General features: G+C 38.2%; 1 protein-coding gene across 2 annotated transcripts in view; it reads right to left on the reverse strand.

The window, feature by feature from the left end:
• Positions 1-14,601, reverse strand: part of RELN (reelin) — a 555,021-nt gene that overhangs the window by 314,996 nt on the left and 225,424 nt on the right. For both annotated transcript variants that reach the window (XM_081535825.1, XM_081535826.1), the window contains exon 4: positions 12,758-12,828. In XM_081535825.1, coding sequence (XP_081391951.1) covers positions 12,758-12,828 — 71 coding nt within the window. The remainder of the gene's footprint in view (positions 1-12,757; positions 12,829-14,601) is intronic.

Genomic DNA, 14,601 nt, shown 5'->3' on the forward strand with positions numbered 1-14,601 from the left:
GAGGGGATGGTGAAGAGGAAAAGGCTGACAATATGGGAAAGAGAAGGCAAAATTGTTGACTCAGGTCTCAGAGGAGAAGGGGGGAATGCCATTCCACTGAGCTTATGTTTTTTCTGTAAATGTGTTTTGGTCTTTCTCTTCTATATTTGGACTAATAATATCTATATTATAAGCTATTTATGAACAGGATGTGAAACTGCCTTATATTGCCATTCAATTCCCATGCGTCTGGTATAATGTTCCACATATGCCCATAGGGGACACAGTATAATATGCATGAATTAATATTAATGAATTCTGATGCTAACAAATAAGATTATGAAAATCTGAATTGATGGTTACATTAAACAACAAATCTTCAAATGTAAAAATAAAGTTGGATTAATAGGTTACATGAAATAATATTTCACGAGGGCTAAAACAAAATTGTAATTTATGTGTGTTTACAACAGTTTGCTCTCTCTCAAGTGATTATATAGATCCAATCCTAGGTTTTTTCCTTCAAAATATGGGGGACTCTAGCAGATTATATAGCAGCTTGAGTAGAAAGTGTATTTCTGTAGGCATCCAAAAGAACTCAATGTCAAATTCTTCTTGGGCATAAATCTTGATATTTTGACTTTGGACTAGATAAACCTGTCAAGAGGGAATGTATATAGCCCTGAGAACTGAAAAGAAGGTTGTTTAAATCTATGTTCAATCATCTTAGCATAAACAGCATCAGTCCAAAACACCATTCTTCAGGAAATTAAAAAAGGAGTCAGACCCACCTAGAGCCAGTAGCAAGGAATTTTACTGTGGCCCCAGTGAGTTCTCTCTTCATCATTCCCTTAATCTTGTCCATTGTCAGGATCACTTAGGGACACATTTTGCCAGCCACCGCCCCAGGAGGACAACAGTTCTTTCCCCTATTGGGTAGTTCGCAAGATCTTGAAGACTGGGGGATCCTGTATGATTTTATCAGAGCATCCTAGTTGAGTTCTCTCTGTTTGTAAATTACAAAATGCAGAATCTCAGGAATAGCAGTTGGAACTGCTAAACTGAAATGTAAACTACAAAATAGCCATGGGAAAACAGATGTCTTTAGCTAGCAGAAGTTTTATCACTGGGCACATTCAAGTGAAATACATCATTCATTATTTTTCACTTATCAATCTAAATGGATATAGTAAAACTCAATTCTGACTATTAGTCAATTTTTACTTGTTTTGTGTGAATTAATATAAAAAATTGCATTTCAAGATACTGGAAAGGCATTTAGTAATATAAGTTACTGAGCACTCAAGGATAGCCAATGGAAAATTTCAGTAGATCTGACCTACAATTCATATAATATTTGGGTATAAAAGGTATTCTTTTTTCCTCAGCTTTACTGAGATATAATTGATAAATAAAAATTGTATATATTAAGAAATACAACTTGATGCTTTGATGTATATACATATTCATCTTAAAATAATCACCACAATCAAACTAAGGAACTATCCATCACCTCACATTGAGAGGTTAAAAGAATCACCTCATTCACTTTATAGACTTACTTACTGAACTTTTTAATCTTCTCCATTTCATGGTTTAAATAAACTTTAGTCAATTATTACTAAAAAGGATTAAAGAATTCCTGAGTTCAGGTCTGAATGAAATACACTGCCCACCACCATGATTCAATGGCCCTCAGAGAACATAGTCACACTTTCTACCCCCTCACTGTTATGAGGGTGATGAACAGCAGAAAAACTGCTGTGCCTGGCAGAAGGTAGCCAAGGTTTACTGCTCCAACTGTAAGCCTGACCCCTTTCCTCCTGACATAAAACATTTGCCTTTGGTTATATCCACTTCCATCAACCCAGCAACAGAGAATTCCAGCATGGTTTATAAATGGCATGCACCCTTTGGGGGCACTGCAAGGCACAATTACTGGAGGCCGTTAAGTCTGCCATCTGGCCTTGCTGAATAATCGATGTGTATGTTTGAAGAGTCTATGCCAAGAAGCACACAGGCCAATGAATATACATACACACTGTCATCTCCCTGCCCCTGCCTCCACCATGATCTGTGTTCACGGCTGGATCAGCAGCTGATATACTCATATCAGCTTCACACTTGCTACTTTTGTCTCACAAGGGCTCAAAAGTGTGTGTTCTCTTCTAGGTGTTCAGGGAATTAAGGCAGCAGTAGTAATCTTGTTTTTTGAAGTAGTGGCTCCCAAGGGTTTTTAATGTTGGGTTTTTAAAATTTAAGAATCTATTTGGTAAAACAGAACTAACCTTGAGGCCAGCAAGAGATCTGGATTATAATCCTGCCACTTATAGGCTTCTCATGTGGCCCCAGTGGTAAAGAACCAGCCTTCCAATGCAGGAGCTGCAAGAGACTTGGGTTCAATCTCTGGGTCAGAAAGATCCCCAGGAGGAGGGCATGGCAACTCACTCCAGTATTCTTGCCTGGAGAATCCCATGGACAGAGGAACCTGGTAGGCTACAATACATAGGGTCACAGAGTCGGACACGATTGAAACCACATAACACGGCACACAACACAACACATGCCACTTATAAGCGGTATACAGTTTGTCAAGTTAACTTTCCTGGCTTCGTTGCTAATCCACACATAAGGAAACTAGAGATTCAGGATCAAGAGTGTAAATTCAAATATTATTCCTCAATCACAGTCTGTATATAAGAGATTCATTAACATTTTCAGCAGATTCTTTCTGCATGATTCTAAGGGATATGGATTAGGTCTGTAGCAGCTCTTTGTAGACTGTTTGATAGTAATTTCTGCAAAATACTGATTTTTTTTCTATTTCCTTTCAGGTTTTCCGTCAATTCTGAAATTGCCTAAATGTTCTGCTTTGATCACCTCTAACATTAGTTCACAGTGAAAATAAATAGTGACAGGCTTTAGAAAAGAAAATAAACAGTGACAGATTTTATTTTCTGGGCTTCAGAATCACTGCAGATGGTGACTGCAGCCATGAAATTAAAAGATGCTTGTTCCCTGGAAGAAAAGCTATGACCAAACTAGAAAGCATGTTAAAAAGCAGAGACGTTACTTTGCCAACAAAGGTCCATGTAGTCAAAGCTATGGTTTTTCTAGTAGTCATGTATGGATGTGAGTTGGACCATAAAGAAAGCTGAGCACTGAGATAATACAAATATATGTTGGAATCTTTGCGGTATGATTTTTCATTGTCAGCTGTTAGTTGCCGAACTGTGACTCAAGCAATTTTATATACTGAAAAGATTTGTTCATGAAAGTGACTGAATTTGCAGTAATGCAGACAAACACTATTATACATCTATTTCTGAGTTGATTTTGCTATGAAATCCATTTTTTTTGCATTTTCAAATACTTGAAAAATACAACTCTCAGCCATATAATCATATTTTGGTTAATATCTGACCTCGCAGTTTTACACACTTCATGATGACATATAAAAGTTTTACTCTTTCCAGAGTAAAACAAGATAAATCTTTGCATATGTTTTGAAGTTACTAAGACAGGCAACTGGGTGGATGTCTTTAAAATGCAATTTTACTCAGATTTAAAGTCAAGTCATGAATTTAACTTGATGAAGCAAGTGAAAAGTAAATATCTATGAAAGAAAAAGCTGGCTTAAAACTCAACATTCAGAAAACTAAGATCATGGCATCTGGTCGCAACACTTCATGGCAAACAGATGGGGAAGCAATGGAAATAGTGACAGACTTTATTTTCTTGGGCTCCAAAATCACTGGAGATGGTGACTGCAGCCATGAAATTAAAAGACGCTTGCTCCTTGGAAGAAAAGCTATGACCAACCTAGACAGCATATTAAAAAGCAGAGACATTATTTTGCCAACAAAGGTCCATCTAGTTAAAGTTCTGGTTTTCCCAGTAGTCATGTATGGATGTGAGAGTTGGACCATAAAGAAAGCTGAGCACCGAAGAATTGGTGCTTTTGAACTGTGGTGTTGGAGAAGACTCTTGAGAGTCCCTTGGACCGCAAGGAGTTCAAACTAGTCAATCCTAAACGAAATCAGTCCTGAATATTCACTGGAAGGACTGATGCTAAAGCTCCTATATTTTGGCCACCTGATGCCAAGAACTGACTCATTTGAAGAGACCCTGATGCTAGGAAAGATTGAAGGCCGGAGGAGAAAGGGACGACAGAGGATGAATGTTTGGATGGCATCACTGACTCGACGGACATGAATTTGAGCAAGCTCTGGGAGCTGGTGATGGACAGGGAAGCCGGCGTGCTGCAGTCCATGGGGTCACAAAGAGTCGGACACAACTGAGCGAATGAACTGAGACGAGACTGAGAATTGTAGTTAACAAAATACTACCATATCTGTCTTTAAAATCACCTAATGACATTTTGCCAACAAAAGTCCGTCTAGTCAAGACTATGGTTTTTCCAGTGGTCATGTATGGATGTGAGAGTTGGATGGTGAAGAAAGCTGAGCGCCGCAGAATTGATGCTTTTGAACTGTGGTGTTGGAGAAGACTCTTGAGAGTTTCTTGGACTGCAAGGAGATCCAATCAATCCATCCTAAAAGAGATCAATCCTGGGTGTTCATTGGAAGGTCTGATGTTGAAGCTGAAGCTCCAATACTTTGGCCACCTCATGCGAAGGGTTGACTCATTGGAAAAGACCCTAATGCTGGGTAGGATTGGGGGCGGGAGGAGAAGGGGACGACAGAGGATGAGATGGTTGGATGGCATCACTGACTCGATGAACATGGGTTTGGGTAGACTCTGGGAGTTGGTGATGGACAGAGAGGCCTGGCGTGCTGCAATTCATGGGGTCGCAGAGAGTCGGACACGACTGAGCGACTGAACTGAACTGAACTGAATGACATTTTTGGACAATCCCGCAGATACCTTCTTGGTCTTTGCTATAATGTTATCTCCTTAGTGAGGCCTGCCTGACTTACCTGCCACCGTATTTAAAATTGCAGCCTGCCTTTCTCCCCTCCACCCAACTCTGTTATCTTACCCTGCCCTACTTTTAGGTCTTCTTATTTTTCCCTACAGCACTCACTACTTTCTAACATGGTGTCACATTTAGTCGTTTATTATATTGTTGTTGTTCAGTTGCTAAGTCACGTCCAACTTTTTGTGGACTGCAGCATGCTAGGCTCCTCTGTTCTTCACTATATCCTAGAGTTTGCACTGAACACTGATGGACTGATACTTTCTAATTGTGGTGCTGGAGAAGACTCTTGAGAGTCCCTTGGACTGCAAGGAGACCAAACCAGTCAATCCTAAAGGAAATCAACACTGAACATTTACGGAAGGATTGATGCTGAAGCTGAAGCTCCAATACTTCGGCCACCTGATGCTAAAAGCGGACTCATTGGAGAAGACACTGATGCTGGAAAAGACTGAAGACAGCAGGAGGATGGGGCAGCAGAGGATGAGATGATTAGACAGCAAGTCTGTGATCCATGAAGGGGACATTTATTATATCTCATGTTAACTGTCTATCCTCTCCACTACAATGTAGGCTTCAGTAAAGCAGGGATCTTTGCTCTGTTCACTATTATATCCCAAGATCTAGCTTAGTCTGGTGCACAGTAAGCATTCAATGATCCTTGTTGAATACTGAATTTTAAATGAATTCCCTGCTTTATTTTCTACTGCTGGTGAATGAACCTAAGCATCTTCCTCTTTCCAAAACAACTGGGAGTATACAACCTGGCACCTGCCTACCCTCACCCCAGACTGGAAATGAGAAAACTCTGCTTCCTCATCTGCACTACAGCTGTCAGCAGAATTCAACTGGATAGGTGCTTATAATTACTTAGGACCCTGGGATTCAAGGTAAAGACATAAAATCCCCAAACATGGTTTATGTCCAAGAACATTCAGAGGACTCATTAGTTTTTAGATGAAAATCTGTGAACAGTTTTCAGATATCTTAGTGCACCAATTCATAATTTCAACCCAAGGTCAGTATAAGGAACATCACTTTGGTAACAGCCACACTGCCTCATGGTGTTTTATAGCAAAAGTTCAGAGTTAAAGATTTTTTTCAGGAGAGACAGATTCTTCAAATGTATAAAGTATAAGGTCAGCAAACATTTAAAGAGTGTCTTCTTTATGCCAAGCATTGTTAGATATTAAGAAAAAGAAAAGATTAAGTCATGGTTGCTGGATTTAGGAAGCTTCAAGTAAGGGTGAGGGGACAGACTTGAGTATTAAAACAAATAATCATGACAACATGGACCAATCACATTATGGGAGCCAGGAAAGACCTCACACAGGAAGAGACATGGGAGTTGTAATTCAGAATTTTCCTTCAGTTCCTAGAAGTGATTTTCTTCCACCTGCCTCAACAGTTGTCCCCCTCCTTCATAAGTATAACCTTATATTTGTTATTTTGGTGATAAACTTAAATACTACAACCTGAATAATACTAAAACTCACTATAAAAAATAGAAAATGTAGATAACTTCAAAGAAAAAAAAATAAACATGTGTAATCTCACCACACTTACCTACTTAGTCTTTTTATTACCTATTGGCTGACCCTGGATTCAATTTTGTTCCAGCAAGATGCCTTCACTTCTCATTTACTGAGCTTGTGTTTTGTGCCAGAGATTCTAGAGAGTATGGTAACACAAAACCTGGATCTAGCCCTACTTTTTTCTGATTCAAAAATCCTCATAAAGCCTAAACCCAAAAGACAATGACCGCCTATTAGCATCATTCTCCCCCAGGACTCAAGAAAGGAAAAGCAGCCCTTGATATCCAGAAGCTGGCCTGGCACTCACAGTTGGGCCGTGGTGCTCTTCTGGCAAACAGAAACAATCTCACAGAACATCAGCTTCAGACAAAGCCACTCTGTAATCATGGTGGGTCAAGACACACACAGGACCACTCTGTAATCACACCTGAATGTGAGCACAACCAGAACACTGTCCAATTCACAATATACCATGTGTCCCTCTCTCCTGGATGACAGAAGTGACTGCTGCTTCTTTATCAATTACAGCCTTATCCTGACTCTTCTCTGCTTTCCCTCTGGAAAAGATTTATTGAGATCCTAATCACAGAATACAACTACTTGCTGATAACATCCAATTCAGAGCAAAGCTCTTTCTCTTTAAACTTGAACCAAAATCATAAAATATAGGCCCAAGTAATCATAATGATTGCTTTCATAATTTTCCAATCATGCTGTTGTTGTTTCATCACTCATTCGTGTCTGAGTGTCTGACTTTTTGCAACCCCATGGACTGCAGCACGCTAGGCTTCCCTCTCCTTCACTATCTCCCAGAGTTTGCTCAAACTCATGCCTATTGAGTCAGTGATACCATCCAACCATCTCATCCTCTGTTGCCCCTTCTCCTCCTGCCTTCAGTATTTCCCAGCATCAGGGCCTTTTCCAGTGAGTCACCTCTTCACATCAGGTGGCCAAAGTATTGGAGCTTCAGCTTCAGCATCAGTCTTTCCAATGAACACCCAGGACTGATCCCCTTTAGGATGGACTGGTTGGATCTCCTTGCAGTCCAAGGGACTCTCAAGAGTCTTCTCCAACACCACAGTTTGAAAGTATCAATTCTTCGGCACTCAGCTTTCTTTATAGTCCAATTCTCACATCCATACATGACTACTGAAAAAAAACATAGCTTTGACTATACAGACTTTTGTTGATGAAGTGATATTTCTGCTTTTTAATATGCTGTCTAGATTTTCATAGTTTTTTCCCTAAGGAGCAAGCACCTTTGAATTTCATGGCTGCAGTCACTGTCCGCAGTGATTTTGGAGACCGAGAAAATAAAGTCTGTCAGTGCTTTCATTTTTTCCCCCATCTATTTGCCATGAAGTGATGGGACTGGATGCCATGATCTTAGTTTTCTGAACGTTGAGTTTTAAGACAGCTTTTTCACTCTCCTCTTTCACCTTTATCAAGAGGCTCTTTAATTCCTCTTTGCTATCTGCCATTTGGGTGGTGTCATCTGCATATCTGCCTTCTTCTATTCTGGAATGAGAACTAAATCCAATTTGTTCAACTCTAGGTGTGCTCCTGATGGTCTCTCTCTACAAGGCACTGAAACTCTATAAATACCATCTGAAAGAGAGACAGAGAGACAGAAATAGAGACAGAGACAAAGAGAGACTCCATCTTTCCCTTGAACCTGCTTTCCACTTCAGTGGCCTTTCTCTCCTTTCCTTTAATACTAGATTTTTTCAAAGCTTCAAATTTATTTTTATTTATTTATTTCAACCAAATCTTTATTAGGGCTCCTGCTGCAGCAGGAGGGGGCAAGAACAATCAATAGTTTCCCTTGTCAAAGCCTCAAATTTAAAAATGTTTCACATTTACTTCTCAACTCACAACAGTTTGTCTTCCCGTGACTGTCTGACTCCAAAGCTTAGGCAAGAGCTTTCCAAGCAACCAGGCTGCCTCGTGTGGTCTGGCCACTCTTGAAACCATCCTCACATTAAACTGCCAATGACCCGTTGATTGAAAATTTCTAAAGCTTCTTTCTTGTTCTCCTCTCGATTCTTTTGGAAGCCTCTGTCCCTTCTGAATGCCTCTCCCATGTTGAAATGTTTTCTCTAGTATCCCCATTTCTGAAGCTTGCTCCTTCTCCAGAATTCTTTCTTTCTCCTGCTCCTGCAATCCCTAATATTCCACACTAGCCTCTTCCTCCCTTCTCTGGGGAACTCCCGAGATGAGTACATTTCCTCCTCAGCATCCATATGCTGGTGGCTCTCCAGCCTGCCTCTCTACTCAGCAGGCTGCTGGACAGCCCTGTGGGAGGGAAAGCAGCTTCTCAGAGACAATACGTTGAAGTCCAATTTCATATTACATCAACTGTTCATTCATTCAATAACATTTATTGGGTGCACACTATCCACTGGACATTGTGGAAGGCTTTTGAGATTCAGCAAGCTTCCCTGGTGGCTGAGCTGGTAAAGAATCCGCCTGCAATGCAGGAGACATTGGTTTGATCCTTGGGTTGGGAAGATCCCTTGGAGAAGGGAAAGGCTACCCACTCCAGTATTCTGGCCTGGAGAATTTCATGGACTATACAGTCCATGGGGTGGCAAAGAGTCGGACACGACTGAATGACTTTCGCTTTCACTTTTTAGAGATTCAGTAATAAAGAGCTCAGTTCCTACCCTCAAGGAGCTTATAGCTAACAACAGACAAGGCATGTGTGCTAATGTTCTTATTACAGTATTAAATATCACTTATCAAATGAATGAATGCATGCTTAAGTAAGAGACTTCTTTGAAAGGCAATGTAATGTGAGGGCTAATATCATGGGCTATTGGCCAACCTGCCTGGACTGTAATGTCAGCTCGATCAGTTTCTAACTATGAGATCTTAACCAGGTTATTCTCACTGTACCTTTGTTTCCTCATCAGTCAAGTGCAGATAATAACAGTTCCTTCTTCAGAGGGTTGCAGTATAAACAAGTCCATGTTTGTGGTGTACTTAGGGTGCATTATGGCACACAGTAATGCTGACAGGGTTTCCATATGTATTATTACTGGGCCTTGAGAGTTATGTCACCATGCATAAGAGTTGCCAAGACCAGCTCGAGGAGAAGCATAAAAGGGATCTAAGATTTTTTTTTTTTTTTTTTTTTTTTTCAGGAGGAAATACCTAAGCAGGATCTGAAACCCTGAGCTAGACAAAGAAGATAAGAAGATGGAAAAGGGTCGTTCAGACAAAGAAAACAGAAAGTATAGAGTGCCAATAACATGGGTGATTGAGAGACAGGCATTCCAGGAATTTTAAAGAGAAATGAAAGGATAACAATAAATGAAGCAGGGGAGGAAAACTGAGGCCAGGTTGTCAAGAATTCTTTTTGTACAGTGGCAGGGATTTTCCTCTGATGATAAACTATTGCCTCCAAGTGATATATTGAAGGGTTTGAAGCAGAGTAATGATAGAATCCTATTTCCATATTAGCAGCTCTGTACAGAATACAGAGAAAGTGGGAGCAGGGAAAGTAGAGAGGAGTCTAGTATACAATTCCCCAAGGAGGGGATAGGCCCTGATCTAATGGGAAGCAGGACAGAGAGGGAATCTTCCAATACACTGTCAGTATGCTTTCTGAGTCTTTCACTTTTTAAAAAAATATGCTTGTGAAAGTGAAAGTGTTAGTTGCTCAATCGTGTGCAACTCTTTGTGACTCCATGGACTATAGCCCACCAGGCTACTCTGTCTATGTAATTCTTCAGGCAAGAATTCCAGGCAAGAGTGGATTGCCATGCCCTTCTCCAGAGGATATTCCCAGCCCAGGGATTGAACCTGGGTCTTCCACATTGCAGGCAGATTCTTTACTGTCTGAGTTACCAGATAAATAGTGCAAACTATTATATATACGATGGCTAAACAATAAGGTCTTTCTGTATAGCACAGGAAAATATATTCAATATCCTGGGATAAACCATAGTGGAAAAGAATATAAGAAAAACCGTATATATATGTGTAACTGAATCACTTTGCCGTATAGCAGAAATTAACACAACATGGTAAATCAGTTGTAAATCAACTCTACTTCAATAAAAAATAGTTAATATGCTTAGCCAGTAATCATCTTGTAATAATAGCTACACTCAAGCTCCACAAAGCAAATTTGCTTTGTTTAAATTCCTTAATTTAATTGAAATAAAAAAAAAAACTACCAAGTATGTTGGGATTGAAAGATACTGTCCTGTGGTATACAGAGACTGTCATTTTACCCTCTTTAATACTTGGCTATTTCCCACCAACGCATAGGAAATTATTACATGTTAAATTTATATTATTATATTTGAGGATATAATTAATGTTTTAATCAGATAGATAGTGCCAAAATAAATATGTTTTATAGCACCAATTATTTCCCTTATTATTCCTGACAGCAGGAAGCCATCATTCTTGTTAGTATTCTTTCCACCTTATCTTGGATGGATTGATATGATTTCAATTGATTAGGTGCTGTTGAAAAGCTCAATGTTCTCCTCTGGTCCTGGGCTGAAAGGCATTTTTTAATAATATACCCATCTACCATCATGTAAATTATGGTCAGGCATAACACTAATATGTAAGGCACTTTTTTCCTCACTGGTTGAGAATATTTTCCCACTGATTTTTCTTGTTTTTTTTTTTTTTTTTTTTTCTTTTCATTTCAAATGAATCCAATCCCAACAATTTATGTACAACAGAAGAGGCTAAAAAATCTAAGGCTTAAAATAAATCAGTTTTTAGGCAATGATAAACGTTAATAAAATTAGATGTATCTTCTCCTGACTCTGTGCAATTTTCTGGACAGAAAACTGCATAGAATCAGGAGAAGATACATAAAATATATATGGTATTCTTTATTTTCAGTAATGTGAACACTTTTAGAGCCTGAAAAAAGATTTACAGTGTGATAGACTTCTTCAGCCTACTACAAAGGCTATCACACTTTTCCATTCTCAAAAGTCACAGAATATAAATCTGTTCAAACAAAATAAGAACACTGATAATATATCTGCAGCTAGAATTAGAGTGGGGTTTTCTAATTTGAGTTATTATATAAACAATCAGAAGTTTTCCAGTAATAGTTATCAAGTATCACATTACTTAGATAAAGCTATATTGGTGATATATGTATTGCTACAAATAATAAATAGCACTTTCTTAAGCCTTTCAAAAACCCATATAATTTTCCTCATTTCTCTCTTAAACCCATTAGAGTCTCTTCAGCAGAGAGATAATTAGTAGAAATTTCCTTTAAATTCACTACTGTAATTAAGTTAACAAGTTTCCCCCCAATATCACTCTGTAAACAAAAATTGACAATATGTTCATGATAATGGTGAAATTGAGATGATATATACAAAGACTGGCTTCAAATATATTAATGGTCAGGATGCTTAAATCAAGGAATATATGTATGGCTGAGGAAAAACTTGTATTCAACCTATCAACATTTTTGGAAAGGCTCATATGCTAAGCACTGTGCCAGTTTCTGGGGCAGCAAAGAGCACTAAGGCATGGTTCCTATACTCGAGAAGCTCAGTCTCTCAAGGATGATACCCATCAGTTTTCAGAAGAAAATTCTATGTGAAGCAGTAAATACAACAATGAAGACACAAGCAAAGTTGGGTAGAAGCTCAAGAGGTAGAGGTAATAAACTTGTGTGGGGTCATAGATCTTGGTATTTACCTTTTCATTGAGTGCACATGCATACATTTACTTATGTGCATCTATAAGACTTTGGTATAAGACTTTTGTGAGAGTCTGGATGTGTGTGAGGCAGTCACAAAGCTTAGTGACTACTTAACGTACACCTAATGTACCTAAAATGATGCTGCATCTGAAATTAATAGTGCACATGGTTGAAACAAGTATATGGATGCTATACAATGCTCATATATAACATAATCAAATATTAAAAGCAATAAACATTTTTGACAAAGTTAATAAGAAATTCAAGTAGTAAATTAAGCATGCGTGTTTCTGTAAAATTCTAAAATTACTAAGATTCATATTTCCAAGACAACTAAATATAATTCATTAAGAAAAAAAAAAAAAACTATGAGAAGAAGATAAATTTCCTGTTGGTTTATTGTGCTCACACTTAGTATCTTCAGAAGTCTACAGATCTTTATTAGTAGGTAGCAACAAGATAATTATTAGATATATTAAGGGGTCAATAACTCCATTTTCAAAGCATATGATCAAGTAATAGTCATTAAATGCTTACTCAGTGCATAGGACCTACCATGAATAATTATGACACAACCAATATGAAGTAGTCAAAGTTGATTCTTACCTCCTTGTTCACACAATTGCTGGGCTAAAGCATCTTTGAAGATAATCTGGCCCCTGTGTGTTGCTGTAGCCCTGGAAATGAATAGGAAAAGGTTAACACAAATCTTGTAATAAGTTCGGTGATAACAATGTATTTTTAAACTTTTTAAAACCTTATTTTGAAATGTTACATGGACATGATCTTTTTAAAAATGAGTGCATCTAAACAGAGATGAAAATGAACAATAGAGTCAAGGCTTAAACCAAAGCACCTGGGTTAAGAATTATCTTCTGGTTGGTTTTACTTTGTAAAGATACTCTAACATTTATGGGTTTATTCTGAAAACTGCAGATGTGAGCAAATCTTAGGTAGGAAAAAAAGGCACAGAAAGGATGTTTATTAAAATTATTCTTCAGGAGACCTTGATATAAAATGTTTTGTAGTACAATAATGATATTAGCACTAGAGGAAGATACCGGTAATGTACTTTTTTCTGTTATCAACAGTTACCATAACACAGAGATTTGAGACCAAGAAATACATTTTAAGGTGTTTTGTTGTTTTGTTTTTTTTTTTTAAAGAGGCCTATTCTGAGCTTTCATAATACAAAGTCTGTCAAAATAAAATACACCTTTTCCCCCACTGGGTCTAATTTACCATTTGAAGAAGATGTGCATCTTTTACCTCCTCTAATCAGAGCTGTGCATATGGGTTCATGAAAAAAATAACATCCTTGTAGCAGATTTGTTATTCAATAGCTATAATAGGAACTGTCTTATTAGAGGAAGAATTATTTATGCTTTATATTTGAAGTGTTTTTTCTTAAACAAGATTTTTTTCTTTTGGTACACAATGTATTAGCTAAACAAATTTAAAACAAGAAATTACGCCTCTTCATAAGAAATTTGATTTCAGAAAATAATCTATACAAAATCTTTTTAATAACTAAAATGTATTAACATTAAATCTCAACTTTAGTTCTAGCCAAAACCAGCCTAGGACAAAAACAATTTGATCCAGCCGTCATTTACTGAAGATGGATTATGTACAAGGCACTGGACTAGGTCACAAAAAACAGTATTTGGCCTCTGCATTTCCCCTCCATATGTGCATCCCTCAATCGAAATCTCGCCCTTTGTCCAGACCATTAGGACTCATGGTTCCCAACATCCCCATTCTGGTCTCCAGGTGGATGCGTGCTCCTCCTCCATGCTGCAGACCTTATGATTTCTATCCCACATTTGACTGTTACTATTGCTACTGTCAGTCCCCCAGGACCCTAGTCTCTGGAAGTAATCTGATAAACTAAGCCATGCTGAAGTGTTCATGGGTGATACTGCTCCAAGCTAACATATTTCAGCTGTGACACTGAAAATATTATACTTTAACACACACAAACAATGACACAGTAGTGGGAGTTTTGAATAGTTGGAGAGAGATATAACTGGAGAGAAAAATCACTGGGCAGCCTTCAACTCCCATTCTATGTGATGTTTCTAAGGGTAATCAGCCCTTGCTACTGAATATTAATCATTATTGAAACCACAGATAAACAGATACTACCACTCTCCCTATACAGTCACATATATTTATATGGTTTTCATTGCTTTTAGCAAGCTGAAAATGAGACGGACTAAATCAAGGACCAATCCAAGCCATAAACAAGACTCACAGACCCACAAATTAATTACAAGCTTTATTTCCAGAGAGAACGTGGAAACTTAATTTACCTAAACAAATCTCTATCAAGTCAAGAGCTTCCAAGTTCACATATACTTCCGATAGCAAAACAGCAATTATAAATGCAGATTTTTAATTTGACATTTACTTTGGAAGGGATATATTTTCTGAAATCACTAACCACC

This window comes from Giraffa tippelskirchi, chromosome 10, assembly GCF_054371585.1.
Source record: "Giraffa tippelskirchi isolate mGirTip1 chromosome 10, T2T-mGirTip1v1.2.pri, whole genome shotgun sequence".
NCBI lineage: Eukaryota > Metazoa > Chordata > Mammalia > Artiodactyla > Giraffidae > Giraffa > Giraffa tippelskirchi.